We start from the raw sequence: 21,124 nt of genomic DNA, 5'->3' as shown, positions 1-21,124 counted from the left end.
TAAACAAACAATTTAAAATTGCTTACTTAAGTTAGTTTTATGCTTTTTTATGCCCTTTTATGTTTATGTTTATGATCCACAGACCAGTTTTATATCGTTTAACAAACAATAAACAATTTGAAAGACTTTCAGAAATCCCGGTGAACTATTGCTCAAGAGCACTTGAAAACTCCTTGGAATTAAAATATAAAGAAATGAGGGGTTCTCAAGATTTTTTGCAGGGCTGGTGCAGATAAGAAGCAATAATCTAGTTTTTCTAGAGTGAGTTTAGTGAATTTCACCTACATTACTTCATTTAATTGGTGTTTGGTCAGAAATAATCAGAAAATGCAAATATATGTTTACACTATGCAAGTTATTCATGACTTGCATAAATGAGCATCCCTGAAAACCAGCTAAATGCTACCAGGATTTGAAAAGCTGATCAAGGCAAATGTATTTAGTGTCAAATACAAGTGAGTTAAACATAAAAAGAGTATTTCGTATCTTATAAGGGTAGTTTCTGTTACAAGCTGTTAATAAAAGCTTTTAATAATGCATCTTTGTTCTTGTTTGTTGGGATTTCTCCCAATCTTAACAGTTAAATGTTTGATTTTGTTAGTTCTAGTATTTACACACATTCTTGCTCTGCTGTGGGCCAGCTCACCCTTCAGGCTGAACTGAAATTAGTGCATGGAACCACAACCAAAGGAAATGACTGCCTTCAGGTGGGGTTACCTTTCAAGTGCCTAAATAAAGAGTCACATAATGGAGCACAACATGTCTTTGTTTTGTGCATCGGCTTCATTCCATCAATCCTAAAAGGCCCTCCTTTGTGTAACCTTTACGTTACCCGAACCATGACATGGTATCGCCCGTGGGTTGTGGGGGACTGATAATGGGGTGTGTTATTTGCCGCAATTAACCCTGTGATGCTTGAACTGTGAAACAGTCAGAAAATTCTTCTTTTTTTAAAAAAAAACTAGGGTGTTTCTTGAACCTGGCCAATGAAAAATGAAAATGAAAAAGATGTTAAATATAAATTTGCATATATGAATTTGGATTTGTATCAGATTTGCTTTTGTCCAAATTATTTAGGCGTTTTGAGGGGAGAAAAATCACACAGATGGTGTAGAAGTCTGAAAAGCTCATGCATCGAGTATGATACATTTGCCATTGCTGGGTTAATTATATGAGGTGTGTGATTTGACTGATAAGAACACAGGAGAGTGTTTTTTTTTTCATCTTTTATATCCTTATTGTCCATAACCTGTCATTGCCACTGATAACCACACACTGAACTTTGTACTAACATACTGGAAACCGTCACATACTCATCGAGGTCATTGTGATCTACATATTATTACCAACATATTCAGCTTATGTGTGGTTTTGAGCACTTAAAAAGAAATGCTGTAAGCATGTATTTAGAAATATTGGATTCAGAAAGTTACAAATGGATTGTAATAGTGTCATGAAATTGAAATAAAAAATGATGCCAGGATGGTTATAGTGTAACCAAAAGGAGGAGCCAGCAGTTCCTCGCTCTATATAAATGAGCGCTCAGGAGAGCTCATCTGTTTTTTTGGTCTGCTGTTAGTGCATCTTCTTTTTAATCAACACTCTGGGAAATCTTTTTGGTTGAAATTTGCTCTTCTCCGTTTATTTTTTTTTTTTAAGTGTTTTGCTTTTTTTTTTTACAGATTCCAAAGATATTTTTTTGTGATACAACAGGATTAAGCAACAAGAAACTCTAGCAAAGAGTGAGATAGAACCAATGAACCGTATGACACCGACTCTTCCTGAACAAGCTCACTGAGCGAGCCTTTCCTCAAACCACATCTGCTGAAAAGAAACTGCGAAAAAGAACGTGGAGCCAAACAGGAATCTGTGGCACAGTAAATGCTTCTCACAGCAGCCTGTGACGATAGTTTGCAGCTATGGCCAGATGCCGCATGGATTGCATAGAAAAGCCCCTTCAGAGCTTCTTTAAGAAGATGGGTAAATCTGTTGGATCCAATCCTTGGTGGTTCCTCATCACCCCCCTTATTGTCTCTGCAGCTCTGGGAAGCGGGTTTTATTTTATCCAGGACAGAATCTCCAACAATATTGAGGAGGAGTTTACACCTTTTAATGGACCGGCCAAGACAGAGAGGAAGTACTTCAGTGAAATGTTTCCAGAAGATGATTCCATGTTTTCAAGTTTGCGGCAGACCACAGATGGAAACTATGCCACTCTCATAGTTACAAACGAGACTAATATTCTGACTGTTGAAATGCTTCAAGAAATCCTCATTTTGGACTCTAAAATCAAGAACATGTTGGTGGAATTTGACAAGCAATCATTTAAATATGAGAGCATCTGTGCTAAGGTGATGGAAAAATGCACTTCAAACATCATTCTAGATATCATTCAATACGATGCCAAAAATATAGAAACTGTCACACTGACATTCCCGTGGTATCACACTGGTAACACAAGACTGCCGTTGTATACAAGTCTGGGGGGTGTGACTACTGAACGAGACACTTCAGTTGTTAAAAGCGCTAAAGCTATACAACTCTATTACTATTTAAAAGAGGGCAACAAAACAAAAAATGACCTTTGGTTGGAAAGCTTCATTAGTTTGGTCTCAAATAGCTCCTCACCTTCCCTCCAGGTAAGAACTCACATTTTGTGTTTAAGTTATTATCCTCCCGCTTGGTGAGGTTGTTCCTGCTCATTCTTTTTCCAATTTTCTAGGTATCATACTCCACCTCAATGTCAATGCAGTGGGAATTTGAGAAATCTCCAGATTCTGTCATCTCTTTATTTGCCATCACCTACTCTATTGCCATCACATTTTCCATCATAACTTGCTGGAGGTCAGAAAAAAAATAACCGCCAAGCCTGTCATTGAATGTATATTTGACAAATTACCTTAAAAATAAAATAAAATATGAGTTTGTTTTTTCAGGTTGGATAATGTGAGGACGAAGGTGTGGGTGGGGTACTGCGGCGTTCTCTCTACAAGTCTAGCGGTCCTGAGTGGTTTTGGTTTGCTCTTGTTGGTGGGCCAGCCTTTTGTAATGACAGCTGCCTCCTGTCCCTTCATGATTCTAGGTGAGGCTCTGTTAAACATTCAGGTCAAAGTGTTCAGTTAAGGCAGCAGTTTGTATGCCAGAAAAAGCTTTAGCAACATTTTCACAGCAGCGATTGTCAACAAGACCTGCATTCTTAAAATAACACTTACAGTTGATTGATTTTAGCAATGTTTTCTAAGAAACTATTATTACAGCTGATGGTAACCCTATCATTAGTGGTCTCTATCTCTCCTAACCCTAGCCTTGTACACACACACACACACACACACACACACACACACACACACACACACACACACACACACACACACACACACACACACACCAATACTCTGAGCCTAAAGTCTTATTTTCCATTTTAAAAATATTTCCCACTCTGACTTTTATCACTAAAGGTATTGGGATCGATGATATGTTCATCATGATCTCCTGCTGGCAAAAGACCCGTGTTCTGGACAGCGTTCCAGACCGGCTGGGTGAGACCTACAAAGATGCTGCCATCTCCATTACCATTACCACCCTCACCGATGTGCTGGCTCTCTTCCTGGGCTGCATCACACCCTTTGGCTCAGTCCAGTCCTTCTGCCTCTATGCTGGAATTTGTCTTTGCTTCTGTTACTTCTACAGCCTGACCTTCCTTGGTGCATGCATGGTTTTAAATGGGCAGAGGGAAGCAGAGAACAAGCACTGGATCACCTGCATCAAAGTCCCAAGAGATGCATCAGGGAAATCAACAGCCTTCTGGTTGTGCTGTACTGGGGGTCGGTACAACCAAGATACTGAAAAAGAGGAAACAGAGCCCATTAGTTCTTTTTTTGAGAACTTCTACGGTCCATTTCTGACCCACAAAGTGACAAAAGTCTTTGTGTTTGTCCTTTATGCAGGTTATTTAGCTGTTAGTATCTATGGCTGTGTAATCTTAAAAGAAGGACTTGATACTAAGAACCTGGCTTTGGATGATTCTTACATTATCAATTACTATAACCATCAAGAGCAGCACTTCAATGAATATAGCTTCAGTGCAATGGTGGCAATAGAGCAGCAATTCCCCTACTGGGACAAAGACCAACGGAAGCACTTAGATTCTTGCATTTCGAGTTTTGAATTGCTGAAATTTGTCAATAACACAATCGCTTGGTTCATTTCCTATGAAAACTATGCAGAAGGCAATAATCAGCCAATAAGCTCCCAGAAGGATTTCCTAAACAACCTTAAAGTGTTCTTACAATTTGACCCATTCTTAGCACAAGACATCCAATGGACTCCAGACGGTAAGATTCAGGCATCTCGCTTTTTCCTTCAGACACAAAACAACACACCGGTGGCAGATATGATGGTGGAGCTCAGGAAAACTGCAGAGGAATGTCCAGTGGAGCTCCTGGTGTACCACCCTGCTTTCATCTACTTTGACCAGTACACTATCATAATAGATAACACCATCCAAACCATGCTCACTGCTGTGATCGTAATGCTTGCAATCTCTCTCGTACTCATACCCGATCCTCTCTGCTCACTTTGTGTAGCTTTTGCAATTGTTTCAGTCATCACTGGCGTGACAGGATTCATGTCCCTCTGGGGCATCAATCTGGATTCCATCTCCATGATCCATCTGGTCATGTGCATCGGTTTCTCGGTAGATTTCTCGGCGCACATTTGCTACTCTTTTGTTTCGAGTCCCAAAAGTGATGTCAATGAGAAAGCTGTAGACGCTTTGGCGCTTTTGGGTTACCCAGTACTGCAGGGAGCACTGTCCACTATCTTAGGTGTGGTGGTGTTGAGTGTGTCTGGGAGTTACATATTCCGGACATTTTTCAAAATCGTGTTTCTTGTCATTGTGTTTGGACTGTTCCACGGCTTGACGTTTATTCCAGTGTTTCTCACTTTGTTTGGGGCCTGTAGCAAGTCACGTTAAACTGATGTCCAGTGCATCCTTCTGCAGATTTGAAAACATTTAAATTACACTCGCGGTAAAACTGTGGATGTCATGCCTTTAACTTGATATATATATATGTAGGACTATTGTTTAAAATATAGCAAACCTGTGCGCTCATGCTAAGACACTTTCAGTGTGTGAAATATGTTGTTATATATATTGTTCATCTCTAATATTGTAATACAAAACACCTTGAGGCAACTGAGGTCATGACCTGGTGTTACATAAATAATAAATAGATTTGAATTGAACTGAATAAAGATTTAATAGTTGCTGAGATTTTGGGGGGGGGGGGGGGGGGGGTGTTTAGTTGTGTCATTTATAACAAGCATGTATATGTAGTGTTGTTTTATGTGCATTTTAAAATAAATAAAGTCACCTGTATACACTTAAGTCTTTATTTGGGTTCCTTTTCCTTTACACTGAGGAGAGATGTACAGAAGAGAGCCATTCAGTGTAGACAGCATAAAAGCTTCACTATACATCTATATACAATGTTCCCCTTACACCCTAAATATATACACAGATAAGTTACTCACTAAAAGGCCAACAAACAGAATATACTGTGGCAAACTGGAAAAAAATCAAACATCAAGATGCACAACATGCTGAAATCAGCGTTCTAAATATGGATTACATACACATTTGGAGAAAGACATTCACCGCTTTGACGTAGATTTGTACAGACAATCTGTGCTGGTAAGTGTTTGCTTTGGAGTCATCTTACAATTAAATGAAATTCATTTTCCCTCACATCTTCTTTCACACCTGGAGAAAAGTACCACAAAACATTTAGCATTGTTTGTCCACTGTGCTATGGAGATTTGTTTACTAAGCAGTCCAGTATGCAGGACCAGACACGGGCTAGATGCCTTTGGACACTTAAGCGATGAGAACGGGACTGAAGCACAATACTGACAAAGCTGGCCTTCTAGCTTCTCTGAATAACTGCAAAGTCAGAGTTATTTCACAATTTGCATGTACAAGAAAAACTACTATGTCACTGAGGAGGCTTCCAAAAGGCAATCTCAAACTTTTTAAATAAATTATGGCATTTTTATTATTATTTCAGAACTAAAAACCTTCCGATCACAAAGCTGTATCGCTACGCCAAACACAGCCACTTTGTGCCGCATGCTTTTCTGAAGCTGAGGGGCAGTTTTTCTTCCATTTGCACGCTTGAAAGAAAATTAAGGGCACACAGAGTGCACACGAACATTTTAAATGTCCACGCTTAGCCAAGGTGCTGAGCCATTGTAGTTCAACTTTATTCTACTTCAGAAGAAAAACAAAACAAAAAAACTTTTTTATGGTACATTACCCATAAAGTGACCTTCAAAATGAAGCAGCAGGGGAGTAAGATACACTGGAAACACACCTCACAAATATCAGATATGAACACAAACACATGAAGACAACTGAAACATGAGTTGAGATTCACATATATTCTGGATGCTGTATCAACAATGACCTCTTTGGGTTGATATTACATGTGGTGTTTCCAATTGACCAGAAGCGAATCTGTCTTTGTCTGGCTAAAGATTAATATGGTGATACGGCTGAGTCATGAGGAACCCTAAAAGAAATTCAGATGCTGTTATGTTAGCAGTATATATTTACATTCATGTTTGGTTTCCTCCCACCAAGCAATAAAATGACCTGAGCAAAATCTTTAATATTAAACATTTAGTCATTCAACCTTTAATCCCATACAGTGAGCCAGTACTGCTGCTTACATGTGAACACGGGGCATGTTTATGCCTGTTTATGCTTTAAATAACAGCACTACTTATCTGGGGATAGTGATGGGATTCTGTGAAGGTGAGACAGCATGAAGGGATGGGATTTTCCCACAGGAACACTTGTAAAGTGACATAAATGCAGGCCTCTGAGTCCATCCTTCCTTTCTCTATCAGTTGACCTCTTAAAATCTACCTCCTCCTCTGCCTGTGCCCAGAGATATTTGGGTCCTCTCAGGGTTCATCTGGTCTCCAGGGTTTTGCCCTCCAGGACCAGCTGAATCTCTTTGGCATCTAGTGTCTCGTACATGAGCAGAGCATCTGCCAGGTTCTTGTGCTCTTTAGCATGAGACTTCAGCAGGGCTTTGGCGCGCTCATATGACTCCTGGAGAGAGCAAGAGAAACAGTGTCAGAGAACATAAACAAAATGTTGTTTTTTTTTGTTTTTTCTTTTTAAAAGAACATAGCAGGAGCAGAGTTAGTTTTAACATTATGTAACAGATCACACAGACCTTGAGTAACACTCTGATTTCTTGCTCCACAGCTGCTTGTGTCTCTGGGCTTTGTGCTGCCAGATCATTGTAGGTCATTATGCCCAGCTAAGAGAGACACAGGCAAAGGGGATACTTGAAAAAAAATGAATGTAAGGGCATATAAAGTCTTTCACTTTGTGCTGCTTTTAAGCAATTATACCTTTTCACACATTCCATATCTGGTTACCATCATCTTAGCAATCCTGGTGGCACTATCAAAGTCGCTTGATGCTCCTGAAGAACAAGAAATGACTCATTTAATCCTACATCATACATACATAAATCATTAATTCCACCTTGTTCTGCAGCTTTCTTCACATAAGAATCAGTGTGTTTCTACAATCTACCCTCCCAGTTCATTCACTCACTGGTCACTTCAAGGACATTTTCTTACCAGTTGTGATGTAATCATGGCCAAATATGATTTCCTCAGCTACACGGCCGCCCATGCTGACATCCATCTGGGCCAGAAGTTGAGAGCGAGTCTCGCTCCACCTGTCATTCTCTGGAAGCATGGACACCTTCAAAGAAGCATCGAAGATGAAGTTGAGGATGTAGAAGATAAAGAAAGTTTTAACCAGGCATTAAAGTTTAAAGTTACGTAGTCAGAGTATGAACCAGCTCCAGCTTTCCTTACATGTCCCAGACTGGGGCCTCTGGGCATGATGGTAGCCTTGTTGATTGGCATCGCATCTTTGGTATAGAAAGCTACAATTGCATGGCCAGATTCGTGGTATGCCGTGATGCGCTTGTTCTTATCATCTATCTCTGCACTCCTTCTCTCTGGGCCTTGAGGAAAAACAAAGAAAAGACCACTGTTCACAGTGCTTGTTCAAAGGGGATCATCTGACTGTCGGGGTGTTCGGTGTTATCGTAGCCTCTTTACTTTCGATGATATACATCTTTACACCAAACTATCACTCACCCATGAGGATTTTGTCTTTAGCAAACTCCAGCTCCTTCATAGTGACCATGTCTTTGCCATCAACCGCTGCCTTTAGGGCTGCCTGGTTCACCAGATTTTCGAGGTCAGCGCCAGAGAAGCCCACGGTGCCTCGGGCAATAATATTGGCCTCGATAGCTGCAGAAATAACAAACAACATCCATGTGATTATGAAAGGGCATTATAATGAACCTATTCCTCATTAGCAGATTCTAATTTCTCACTTGGATCCACTTTGATCTTCTTTAGGTACCAGTTGAGAATTTCTGTGCGTCCTTTCACATCTGGTTTGGGTACAGTCACTTGCATATCAAAACGCCCTGGGCGAATCAGGGCACTGCAAGGGTACGTCAGTTGGTTAAAAAGAAATGATACAGTGCAAGCATACAACTTGACACACAGCCCAGAGGGTTTAGCTCTTTTTTTGCATTGCCAATTACAACTGATAGAATGAAGACTGTAAACTTCGACATTTCTAAAATATGAGCAGTGATATTTTCGCTGGGAATAAGAGGCAAAACATACTTATCTAAAGCCTCCGGGAAGTTGGTTGCCCCGATGATGATCACCCCTTCATTTGGTTTAAACCTACAAAATTAAGATTTCAAAAATTTAAATGACTCTCATTTAAACCTCCAAAAATAAACAGTACCATCATTATGCCACCCAAACCAATCACAAAATCTATCATTCTGTTTGTAATAACACACAATATTTAGTTTTTTGAGAAATAATTTTAGCCGACATGCTTCCTGAACATTCATAAATGTGAGTTTTGATTTTAGAGATTACCCATCCATCTCAGCAAGAAGCTGGTTGATCGTCTGTCTGGAGTAAGGGTGCATAGGAGACTCTATCCTTTTCCCACCCACGCTGTCCAGTTCATCGATGAAAATCACACAGGGAGCGTTGGCTTTGGCCTCCCCTTAAGAAAGGCAGTCACCCAAAAGCAAACATATGCCGCAATCAGCTTTAAACTCTAAATTGACTAATACAAAAAAAAAAACATGATGCTAATAACATTTATTTTTAAAACGCACTGAAGAGATTCCTGATGCGACTCGCTCCCACTCCAACGAACATCTCATCAAACTCTGACCCGGAGGCATAATAAAACGGTACATCTGCCTCTCCTGCCACTGCTCTGGCCAGCAGGGTCTTTCCAGTCCCTGGAGGGCCCACAAGTAAAACTCCTAAATTAAAGAGACAAAACAGAGGAGAAAAATTAGTTTAAAAAGAGTAATGCCAGAGGTCACTGTGAATGTGCCACTGTGAAAAATAACCTACCTTTAGGCAGCTTTCCTCCCAAAGCTGTGAACTTCTGTGGGTTTTTAAGGAACTCCACCACTTCCTGCAGCTCATTCTTAGCTTCTTCGACCCCTTTCACATGCTCAAATGTCACATTTTTCATCTGCACAGGGTCCACGGCTGAGTCCAGGCCTGATGTGGTTCGGAACCGCACTGTCCAAAATGATTAGATTAAAGTTCGAAATCATGCGGCATGTCATGGTTAATCAACTCACACAGACAAACACATTAGTGTTAGCCACATCACACAGCAGCACCACTGCAAATGGTTTAGTTGGAACAAGCTTACTTAGCTTGCAAGTGTTTAGCTCTACTGTTAATATTTTAACTGATTATTAAAATATTAGTACTTTGGAGGCAAATTATTTTGAAACTAAGATCCAGTGTTTGGAGGGAAAGGGGGCCTTTACCCGATATGAAGGGCGTCTTTGAGATGCCATACAGCCCAACGAGAAGCAGCACCAGCAAGATTAGACGAGTCCTCCTAAGTGAGTCTGAACGGTCAAACAAGAACATCAGCACAGTTTAATTCTGTATAATGATACTGAGTCTAGGTGTGTTTGTACTGAAACTTGCCTTGAGTTCGCTGTGTCAGGGCTTGAGCTTTCAGGAAACCCTCAGCGAAGCCCCTCTTGAACGCATCCTGCTGTCCATCAGGTATGTTCTTGTTCTTCACCACGCTGTCTAGACTTTCAACTTCTATCCCCTTGTCACGTGTGAGAAACCCCTGCAGTCCAAAGCAAGTCTGGTCAGTACTGCAAACTACAAGCCTGCATCACTGTTACTCTTGCAACAACCACCAGAGCCACAGGTTCTACAACTACAGGGACAAGATGAGCAAACCTCTTTCTAATATATATATTTATATATGTAAAAAAATATTTATTTGGTCATCAAGTTAAATTACAAGTCTGCAGGTGTCACAGACTAAACAGATATAAGCTGTCACACATTCCTCAAGTTTTGTGACTGTAAAAGGCAGTGTGCCGAATTTTTGCGTTGTTTTTCATACTTGCTACTGCGTTTTAACATGCACATTGATGACAGAAAGTATTACAAATGTTATACACGTCCATAACATAAGGATTTGGCAATGCATGCCAACCTTGTGAATAAACATGTACCTTCATAAAAGATGGCGTGAACCCTTCAGAGTCGGCAGGCCGTTCGAAAGCTGACTGCAGTCGTCTTGTTTTGCTCCTTAAAGTTTTAAAACCTCTGCTCTGAACCAACGCTGAAATAAATCACGCAGACATAAACACAGTAAAGTCATCAGCAACTTTATCAAAAACAGAGTCCAGTAAAATAGCTCTTATCAGTTATGTCAATGGGATGAACAAAATACAGGAAATACTTATAAATCTGAGCTCAGCCCAAAATATCACTTAGAATTAACGCCTTTATAACAATTTCAAATAAACTTTTAAGAAGTTCCAGCAGGAGAGCTTGTATAGATGTTTCACAAGTGTATCTAATAAATTGATTAGTGAGTGTAAATGTATATGTTGTTGCAGCTAAAAGTACAACGCAAATGTAAAACAAAGAAAATACAGATATGCTTGCAATGACCCTGTCAGTAATGTCAGCCTGTCTGCTTTCATATAAACATACAAACCAACTCAGATCATTTATTTGTTGTAACTCAATATGAAGTTAGAGTCTTTTATAAAATTATTCAACTACTTTGTAATCCACGGTTACCTGGCCAGTACTGGAGCTCTGTACAGACAGACTGAAGTGGTGAAGGGTGCAGCCTTGAAAACACCGGTGTCGACATGCGACTCCATGAGAAGCCTGGGGAGAGAGAACAAAGTATAAGTGTCGTTTCAATCATGAGATAACTGTAGGGAAAACTGGTAGCAGATGCCTTACTGTCTCATTAAGGCCTCAGTCACACAAGCTTAGAGACCAGCTGGCAGTCATTTGGCAACTACTGGTCATAAGGGAAAAGTGTGCATTCATCAACATGTTGCAAGTGGTTGCTGGCAGTCACCAGGCTTAGAGACCAGTCAGTGAGAAACCTGTAACCACAGAGGCTTGCTTCCTTTAAGCAAGGAAAAAAAAAAGTGCATTCCATGTTTGGTTGGCAAGTGGTTGCTGGAGATTGAGGGCAGTCACTATTGGGAAATTGGTTGCAAAGACGTACATGGTGCTGCACGAAAAAGGTTCTTGTGACTGCTTCGGTCACTAACAGGTTGCACAGTTGCTCAAAGTTTGCCTGGAAGATGAACTAAAAGTGATGGCACCAATCTGCTAGAAACCCAAGCATGAAGGTTTCTGATGCAACCAATTTCACCAGGGGAATGCACATTTTTCCCTCGCAACCTCAAATTGCAATAGGGTTGCTAACTGGTTTGTCGGCCTGTGTGACAATCATTTAGTAGCTACACTAATCAATCAAATGTTTCCCTTGATTAAATTGTGACAAGTCTACATTGGCTCAGCAATATTAGAGGTGTTATGAAGCACTTGTATTAGGTGGTAAACATGAATCTAGAAGTCACTGATGTGAGATAGAAATATATTGAGATATATCTTCCTTACCATGCTTATTGTGGAAAAAGGAATGTGTGGAGAGATGCGAGGTCCTCCAGGCCGTCTGACCACCAAATGCAAGTGGCGCTTCCTGTGGGCTCAAGTGTGGCAACACACAATTCACCAGCTCATCCAGCTGCTGCGTTCCCAGATCTGATAAACCCAGCTCCCGTAAATTCCACACAGACTGTAAACAAACAAAGTACATAGCTTTTCCTATGTGTTGTGCGTCATATTTTTAATAATATTGAGCATGCAATGTTTTGGTTATTGCTCAGACATTAAAGCAAGTGTCAGGACATGCACTTGTACAGCGAGTACCTCGGCACAGTGTAGTTCTGGGTCTGCAGCACGCTCCTTATGTTTCCTTGATTTGCAGGAGGCACTGCTGCTGCTCCCCACTGAGCTTTTCAGAGAGTGGAGGACGTTGATGAGGTGACTCAGGGGTACAGTCACCTGTGGTCATTGCAATCAGTTGGTGAATGACTAGCACGTTGTGAATATCATATGATACATTTACAAGCTGAAGGCTGCTCATATTGAGACTGGTGACGATGTAGACAGATTACGTTAGCTAGCCGGTGTTGCAAAGTTGCATGGCATAAACAAACATAAACATAGCTACATATAGGTGATTGACAGATTAATTAATGACCCATCGCTCAATGACGCAGTTTACTATTTGACACACAACTAAGGACACAGCGGAGACGGGGAAACTATCATTAAAGCGCTAGCCAAAACTTCTCTCAACGACCCACGTTGCTTATTTTACTTTAAATACGGGAAAACGGCAAATAACTGGTGTGGCAACATGTCCACCGATGTAAATGCACAGTTCAAAATAAACTACAACGAAAGACAGCAGGGGGAGTCATACAAACAGGCTAAGGTTAAGCTAGCTTACTAGCACGTACAAGTGAACCAAAAGAACCAGAGCGCTACTATTAGCTGAGCTAACTTATCCTGCTTTCTTACCTGTGGCTGGACCGTCGTTGACAAGGAAAACATATTTAATTGTCACCTGTGCAAGACCCCAGTTAAGCTATATGCAAGTTATATGACTGTCCCTGAGAGTTAAATGTCCGTGTTTCCGGCAAGAAGTGACAGCGGAAAGTAACCCGGATATGACCTCCACCATGTTGTGACAAATTTTGTATCCCGGTCGAAATTTGACTCCCTTTTGTGGTCACGCTAAAGTACCTATTTATTTATTTTTAAAGAAATATCCACATTGTTATGCCCAGTCTTGAGCTGGAAATTAATCAAGCATAACTTTCAACCACTAAAACTGATTTATCTGTTCCGGAATGAAAGCATATAACTGTAATTTTACATCTCAGTAAAAAAACAAAAAAAAATAATAGTAATACGCATAAAAGTAAACGCACTTTACGGGGGGGAGGGGGGGGTTCAGCTTTTGTAAAAAAGTAATTTTTAAAATTCGTGGATAATAACAATAATATATTTTAGCATTTTTTAAAAATAGCTTGCACATTCTGGTGGATTAACCATTACAGAAAAATACAAAAATATTTTAGTAACTACTCACCCTGATAAATAGAAATAAGAAAACACTCTTGGAAAAAACTCACAGCCTCTCAAATAAGCATCAACATAATTAAAAATGTGATTGTTCTAAGAATGTCTTTATTACATTTTCAATGTGCTTCGTATGCTCATATTTTACAACTGTAAGCATTATCCTTACGTAAACCAAACAGTATTCTTCATTGTCTACTTAAAACTGGCAAGAAACAAGAATGTTTATATAGATATGTGGATTGTCTGCACTCTTCTCAGTTGTTTTTTTTTTTGGTTACTATAGCAGTAAAGCTATAAAATAAATAGTCTGACACAAAAATAATAATGTTTCTCACATCAAAGTGTGTTTTTGACTTTAAAAGAAATTCTCCTAAAATATGTATCTATTCAAGACAACACATATAAAAGACCAATGTCCTTGTAATTACATTACAGTACATGTAATGGAACACTCTAGTTTGAGGGGGGAAACTAATTAAACTATAAAATGTACAATAAATAACTGGGAATGAGAATCTCTAAAACTCTTTATCGCTTGAAGTCTACAGCTATTGCATGACAATGAACCGTGAATTAACTTCACAAGTTATGCAAAGGTTCTGGAAATCTCCTCGTCATATATAAGATCACCACCTCATGACAGACTAACTGAAGCAAAGAAACTGGGCCAGCACTGGTGATGCATAAATCAAACCCTTTTCTTAAATACCTCAAAAGTCTGCTTCAAGTTAAAATGCTACACTACATTGCCAAGTTTCCAACCATTCGTTCATCTAAAACAGCCTTTTAAATTTCTACCGATGCCTCATTGCACTCTGCATCTGATTTTAGCTCAAGAAAGCCACAAAACCCCCAAAAAGTGCATCATTTTCATCCACAGTTCATCTTCTTTGATCGATGTTGATAGTTGCCAGACAATTCACGGTATTTTGCTGTGAGGAGAAAAGCAGAAACTGAATTTTAGTTGTGGTTCATTGTGATCATAAAACAGGAAGAGTCATCCCTCACAACAAACCCAAATTCTTACTAAGAGACTTTTTCTCACCTTCTCTTTCGTTGTAAGTAAAGGTGGACAAGCCAGTGGGTGATAAGAGGCCAAAGTGCGGTGAACACGACTGTGAGTGGGGAGAAGTCACAAGGCCACCACGATGGTCTCAGGAACTTAAAAGAAAAATCAGAAATAAAAAAACAAGAGGGATAAAGGCACTTTGATTTCCCAGTAGAACTAAAAAAAGCCTCTAACTTCCACTCTCTGACCTTTGACCTATGACCTTGAAATGTTAAATACTGAAATGGTGTATTTTATTATCTTTGCACATATGATTGAAGCAGAATTGGCTGAAATCTTTGATTTCTGTGGATTGTGAAAACTTGAGATATTATGATATATTCACATGTGTGAACCTTTATGGCATCATTGTGAGGTCGTAGGGCATTGTATTGAAAAAAAAACAAAAAGCGTGTTGCACAGCTCTGTCCATTCACCTTCATATCATATATTACTCACTATAGTTTCCTGAATTTTGTTTTCAACATTAACTTTAACCTCGGGCACTAACAATGAAAGCTAAGGTCAAATGTTTAGCAAACCGAGGTACTCATGTCCTCAAGTCCTAGTATATTGTTGTGAAGTTTGAAGATGATTTATTAAAACAATGCAGGTAATATAAAGTTTTTACTGATTTTCACATTTGGTGTGACTTTGAGCTTGACCTGATTTTCACCAAAATTAAATCAGCTTGAGCTGTTACTGCTGTCTACTGTCACACAAAATTTGAACATGATATGCTGAAAACTGTGGATGCTAGAGTGCTAACAAACAAACAGACAGGCAAACAAACCGGTTACATACTTCCTCCCTTCGGGGAGAGTATAATAACAGGTCATGCTTCATAGCTGAGAGCAAAGAAAGCTATTTAATGAGCACCTGTCTTGGTACAGTTACAGAGTCCCCCCGCCTTGGCAAAGATGATCTTGACTGAAAGAAAAGAAAACATGAAAATTATTTTTAAAAAATATGTTAAAGAAAACATCCTTAGAATCAGTGATTGTCTTGAAGGAAATGAAAATAAAATCAATTTAGAATTTGTCGATATTAATTTAATTTTTTATGACTTAAAAAAGAGAAAAACTGTGACAAAAAATTTCCTTAATTGCACCTAAAAAAGTGGCCACATGTTTGGTTGTTCACCTGTGACTTGGTCAGCTCCTCCAGAGCATGCAGCCTGTACAGCACATTGGCCATGTCGCGCTGCAGTCTCAGCAGAGCAGTGGCTATTTGCTCATTGATGCTTCCCCTGGTAACACTCCCAGGATGCAGTCTGCTCAGTGACACACAACAGCAGGTGGCATTTACGCTCGCACATGGCTCAGCGCTGCAGGTAGCCCTCGGTGTCTGAGAACCTGGAAGGAGATCCAGACTACATGCAGACTTTATGGAATGGTAGGAAGGGTATTAGATTCATAGAAATGCTCAGGAGAATAAACGGGGGAATACATTGTGAGAGACTGCTAAATTGGGGATTCAGCATCATCTGCAGTAATCTCACCTCTCCCTGTTCTTGACAAGGAGCTGTTGTGTTTTCTTGGACTAATCCCTTCTTTAACATCTCCTATGAGGACATGATCTTCTCCATCTATCAGGGTGGTGTTGCTCTCAAACCAGACATCCCTTTGCTTCATCGAGCCAGCTCCTGATCCCTGTGAGAGGCCTTTGGACGTGGACAGCCGCTTAGCAGGAAAATGAAGAGCATCATCACACTTTGTATGGACGAAATACGAATACTCATTCAATGGACTTTATTTTTATTTGGAAAGCATGTTTCGCACCACACCTCATCCGTGGCTAGGTGCTCCATGGAGTCACAGAACTCTTCATTATCTGAGTCAGTGGATCGGTGGTTCTTCTCAAGAATAGCATCGTTATGATCTACAAAAAAAGAAAGAGAACAGCATGTCCAGCATTGTAAATTGTGCCTAAAGCCTTCATTTTTAAATTACAGGCTAAAGAGAACTATACTGTACAATTTGACAAATATTTACAGATGGTGTCTTATCAGATATTTTGGTTTTCCATATCCAGCATGCAATCCAATACACAATTTTAGCATTTCTATGTAATCTTACCAGTCAGATGTCCATTAACATTCATGTATGGGTTATACTGTACACTGGGCTCTAAGGTACATGCCAGCTCTTCCTCCTCCACATCGCTGTTGAGGGAGCTGTGGGTCCCGTTGGTGAAGGAGGACACACTGGGCTCCACACTGCTGCAGGAGCCTTTAGTGTCAGACCACCTCCACCTCTTGTCCTCCACCATTAACAGCCGTGGGTCAGGACTCCAGTCTGACATAATACAAAGACATGGACTATGGGAAAGAATTATATATATATGTATAAAAAGTTATTTCTTTATATAGGCTTTTTCTTTCCATATCTCGCACTTGTTGTATTTTATGAAAATACCTTTTCTTTATCTGATAGAAATGCTGAATGCTGTGTATTATTTATATGTTTTTCCTTATTTCCTGTGATATATACCTACTGTGACAATGGTGGATGATCATATTAACACCAAAAATGTCTTAATATGATCAGTATAAACCTCCACTTACTTCATAGTGTTTAAGAGGGGCAGCCAATCAGAAAAAAGTTGACTTACAGTGAAGGGGATGGGAGCTATATTGGTTTCAGACTGAGGGTTACACCGAGGCACACAATAAATATTATGTAGATCTGTGAATCGTGCAAAGCTATTATAACCTAGTCGTCTTGAGTTTTAAAATGAAAATATGGAACTGGAAAAATCCCATTCACGTGTGTCTTGCATCCTTTAAATATTCAACATTTCATGATTTTTTGTATTTTTCCCTGAAATAAAAAGGGGAAAAATTCCCCAAACAAATCTCAGCTAATGGTCTTATCTAATACTTGGCAATAAGGGTTTATGGGATCCCAAAGAGCAGACTTAATAGCTGCACTGATTCCCTGCTAAACTCATTAAAACAGGCAAACAAATAAGGAAAGTTAGAAGAGAAGCGATTATTTGGCTGTGTGTTGCCTCTACAACAACACAAACCAGCACCTCTGTCAGCCCATGACCCAAGCTACACTGTACCTCTTTCCTCCTCCTTGTCTTCATCGTCCGCATTGTGTCCTTCATCCCCATTTTCCTCTTCCTCACTTCTCCTCCATTCACTACTTCCCTCATTTCTCTCCACGCCACTATTCTCCTCGCTACTGACACTCAAGCCACGAGCACTGCTGTCTTTTTCGTTTTCGTGGAGGTTCTGAATATCATCCCACAGATCCCCATACCCTGAACAGTGAGGGAAATGCTCTTGATTAATTCAAAAATTGCATATAGATGCACAGCAAAAATCTGCACAACAGAAAAGCCACACAGGAAACTTGACATCACTTCACACTTCACGGGGTCTGCACACTATAACAACGCCACAATGCGAGCCAACAGACCAACACGCCTTACCACAGCACATACTAGACATGACAAAAAAGCACAAGTTGAGAAAATCTGCTCTAATTTTTTTTTTTTTTTTACAGCTCATACAGCTTAATGCAGAGATGATTTTCACTCAGGTGCAACAGCAATGAAAGCAACGTAACTAGACTAAAAAACTCTATCAAGTCTACAGCCATCGCAAACACCAAAGACTTGCCTTCCATTGTTGGCTTCTTAAAAGGTTTAACCAGCTCATCTAGGGATAAAAAAAACATGTAAGACATGCATGAAGAAAAAAAAAGATCACTATATCACCCCATCTGCCACTAACCCTAACCCTACTGTGTTTTCATTTTCTTTGACGTGCCTTCACATGTGGACCAAAAGCCACACGAAACCCCTCAAAACGTTTACAGTCACTTAGCAACAGGGTCATTACAATGTTTAGCAGCTGTACAGAAAGATGAGTATTTCAAAATCTCTTACTGGGAAAATGAGAGAGAGCACCATCACAAATTTTCGATATGACATTAACAGAAACTTGTTCGTTATTTGGCTTTCAGTACATATCACATTGAAGTTGGATGAAAATGTATTTAGATTTAATCTCTTTGAAAGCTCTTGTTTTAAAGAAAATCAAGTGTGTGTATAAGAAGCTGTAAACTAAATATATGCCTAATATATGCAAAACGGTGGTTTCTACAGGCCTCCAAATCTGCTGTCAGAGGCTGACAGCCAAACATTTTAGGGACTGCAAGCATCCATCACTCTACATGAACTTGAATTGATAGTCCACAGTCACCGAGCCGCCAAACCAGACATTTACCTTAAAGATGTGAAGAATCCAGCTCAACTAGTTTTCTAGATAATGGAATTTGACTGAATTTATTTATTTTGCCAAATTTGATGAATTGAGATCGAATGACGCCATTTCATGACACTATACTGATCAGAAACACGACAACTTGAGAATACTCCAGAGGCATGTTTCCAGGCTTGCTTTACCCGCATGTTGTGCAAAGGGCCTGGTGAAGGGTCTCCTGTCCACCTCGTTTTCTTCTGCCTCCTCTCCCTCTACCTCTGTGTAGAAATTTCCCAGCATCTGTACCAGGTCAGACACATCTTCTGAAATCGGCACAGTCTCCAGAATCTGAAAACACACATACAAATTTGATAAATCAACAGAAAGGCTCTTTTGATTCAGGAACATTACAGTACAAATGCATGCAAGTTGAGGCAAACAACAGTGCCAATAAGATATTTTTCATTTTGCAAGAGGAGAGTTGTTTAACATATCCCTCGACTAAATGCTCGCGCTCTTCTGAGTATGCCAAGTCATTTATTCAAAGCATGATGCCACGAGTGTTTATTATTCTGCGTGCTGCTTCTATTCAGCCCCAGTTTTGCCTGAAAGGACTTACCAGCTGGATGTTCTCAATATAACTCTTCATGGCTTCCTCCTTTGTCATATTTCCTAAAGAGCTCCATGCATCCCTGAGAACACAAAGTCATAGTTCAAAATCAACTGAGGCTGTGAAGTTGAAGTCTTTTCTGTATTTGTGCAACAGTATAAGGGAGGAAACTAAGTGCATTTGGCTCCATAGTAAAATAGCCATGCAGTGGTCATACGTGCCACAGGGGAGGGACCCCGATAGTAAAATTTCATGGCTCTTGTGCATTTTTTAAAAAACTAGTTGGGGTATTATGGGTCCATATTAGAAATGCATATACCATTTAGCTTTTCCGTGGGTGTCCCAGAAGCCGGTTGGTCTGGAAATGTTGCACGGCCCCATAGTGGCCTGCTTATAGTAACTGTAGAACATCAGCATCATGTCATCAGATGGCTGAAAAGAACCTAAAAAATAAGGAAACAACAGAAAGGCAAGCTCAGGCTTTGTGTGCAGTAAACCAGTAACACACAATGTGGCAAAGATGCATGAAGCTTCTGATTCGGTTAATCAGCTCTCGTCCCTGTAGCAGCTTTGGGGTCAGCCAAGTGTGAGTGACAGCTCTTAAGTGCAACACATGTAGGTCAATCACATAGAGTGAACAAACAAGCCCAGTGAGGACAGATTTTACACTCCACAGCTGATCATTGAGCACTCAAGTTCAACCACTTTCTACTTATTTTCCCACATTGGCTCTATAACAGATTTTAATAAGTCATCACCTTCTTCGGGCAAACTCCGGATCACTTTAACTGCCGCAGCAAATTTCGCCTCCAGGCTGTGCTTGTCCTCCTCCTGCGCCATGCCGAGTCCACTGAAGGATGACATGAAGGAGTCCTCACATCTTGAGCAAGAAATTGAAGCAATTAATGAAAAAAAATAAAAATAAAAATCAGAAAGAGCTGAAGGGAGGGGGTGACACAGTTTGTTCACCACTGCACCTTGCTGGCACCTGTCCTGTATTTGTAAAAGGCCAGCTGCTTTCTCTCTAATCTGGGATTTTGAGATGAAATTGTTCTATATAATTGCCCTCGTCGTTTTTTTTCTTTCAGCGATAACAGATTATATTCTCCGAGTGAAATGCATTTTTCTGTGGTTCATTTGCTCACTCACCATCAAGTTCACATTGGCCGGTAAGATAATTATTTCATTAGCCCGGTGTCTGTCTGCAATATGCAGCAAAAAAGCCAATCTGCTCCGGTCAAGGATGAGCCAAACACGCAACATTTGAGCGTCTGGGTGATGTAGTTTTATTCAGTAAAAAACCTCTGCAGATTGTGGCGCACATCTCAACGCTTACGCACTCAAATCCCACAAACCTCTCTGAGCGGAGCTTTAAACCGAAGTGGTGAGTGGGAAACGTAGGAATCTGCCTCGAGGTCTCTTTTTTGTCCAGGCAGCAAAAGAAAATATTTCTCTTTCTCTTTTCTTAAAATTAAACTAAACCTATAAAGGATATTGTCAATGCTGATGATTCAATAAGACACGTTCTGTTATTTTTTTTTAAACACATCAGATTAGAGTTTTATAGCGCCTATTCCCAGACTGTCTCGTAGAATTGAAGCTATATATTTTTATTTTTATGTGCTCCAGATAAAAATATTTCTATATTTTT

General features: G+C 40.0%; 3 protein-coding genes across 5 annotated transcripts; 1 reads left to right on the top strand and 2 right to left on the bottom strand.

Moving 5' to 3' along the window:
* The first annotated feature begins 1,919 nt into the window (after nt 1-1,919).
* LOC134617241 (patched domain-containing protein 3) lies at nt 1,920-4,975 on the top strand. Its single transcript, XM_063462442.1, has 4 exons — nt 1,920-2,639; nt 2,723-2,844; nt 2,937-3,082; nt 3,459-4,975. Exons 1-4 carry the CDS (start codon nt 1,920-1,922, stop codon nt 4,973-4,975), a joined length of 2,505 nt encoding a protein of 834 aa, XP_063318512.1.
* A 410-nt stretch (nt 4,976-5,385) lies between these two features.
* Nucleotides 5,386-13,187, bottom strand: yme1l1b (YME1-like 1b). Its single transcript, XM_063462346.1, has 18 exons — nt 13,033-13,187; nt 12,376-12,510; nt 12,064-12,241; nt 11,221-11,313; nt 10,644-10,753; nt 10,096-10,246; nt 9,930-10,013; nt 9,499-9,672; nt 9,252-9,404; nt 9,004-9,136; nt 8,737-8,799; nt 8,436-8,548; nt 8,194-8,349; nt 7,906-8,057; nt 7,663-7,789; nt 7,429-7,502; nt 7,248-7,334; nt 5,386-7,120 (listed from the first exon to the last, which is right to left on the bottom strand). Exons 1-18 carry the CDS (start codon nt 13,063-13,065, stop codon nt 6,977-6,979), a joined length of 2,160 nt encoding a protein of 719 aa, XP_063318416.1. The 5' UTR covers nt 13,066-13,187; the 3' UTR covers nt 5,386-6,976.
* Nucleotides 13,188-13,687: 500 nt separating this feature from the next.
* On the bottom strand, nt 13,688-20,735 carry LOC134617104 (acyl-CoA-binding domain-containing protein 5-B-like). 3 transcript variants are annotated; one of them, XM_063462286.1, is made up of 14 exons: nt 20,623-20,735; nt 20,232-20,353; nt 19,793-19,916; nt 19,483-19,555; nt 19,067-19,211; nt 18,279-18,317; nt 17,717-17,917; nt 16,726-16,944; nt 16,434-16,528; nt 16,149-16,329; nt 15,791-16,002; nt 15,527-15,577; nt 14,645-14,760; nt 13,688-14,531 (listed from the first exon to the last, which is right to left on the bottom strand). In XM_063462286.1, exons 2-14 carry the CDS (start codon nt 20,335-20,337, stop codon nt 14,519-14,521), a joined length of 1,575 nt encoding a protein of 524 aa, XP_063318356.1. In that variant the 5' UTR covers nt 20,338-20,353; nt 20,623-20,735; the 3' UTR covers nt 13,688-14,518. The 3 variants fall into 3 exon arrangements, with proteins under 3 accessions (XP_063318356.1, XP_063318358.1, XP_063318357.1); XM_063462288.1 differs by lacking the exon at nt 17,717-17,917; XM_063462287.1 differs by lacking the exon at nt 13,688-14,531 and having other exon boundaries at nt 14,641-14,760.
* Nucleotides 20,736-21,124: the final 389 nt, after the last annotated feature.

The sequence above is a fragment of the Pelmatolapia mariae genome, linkage group LG18 (genome assembly GCF_036321145.2).
Source record: "Pelmatolapia mariae isolate MD_Pm_ZW linkage group LG18, Pm_UMD_F_2, whole genome shotgun sequence".
In the NCBI taxonomy this organism is placed as follows: Eukaryota; Metazoa; Chordata; class Actinopteri; order Cichliformes; family Cichlidae; genus Pelmatolapia; species Pelmatolapia mariae.
Note: the sequence above shows the minus strand (reverse complement) of the source record. Positions and strands in the feature narration are given on the sequence as shown.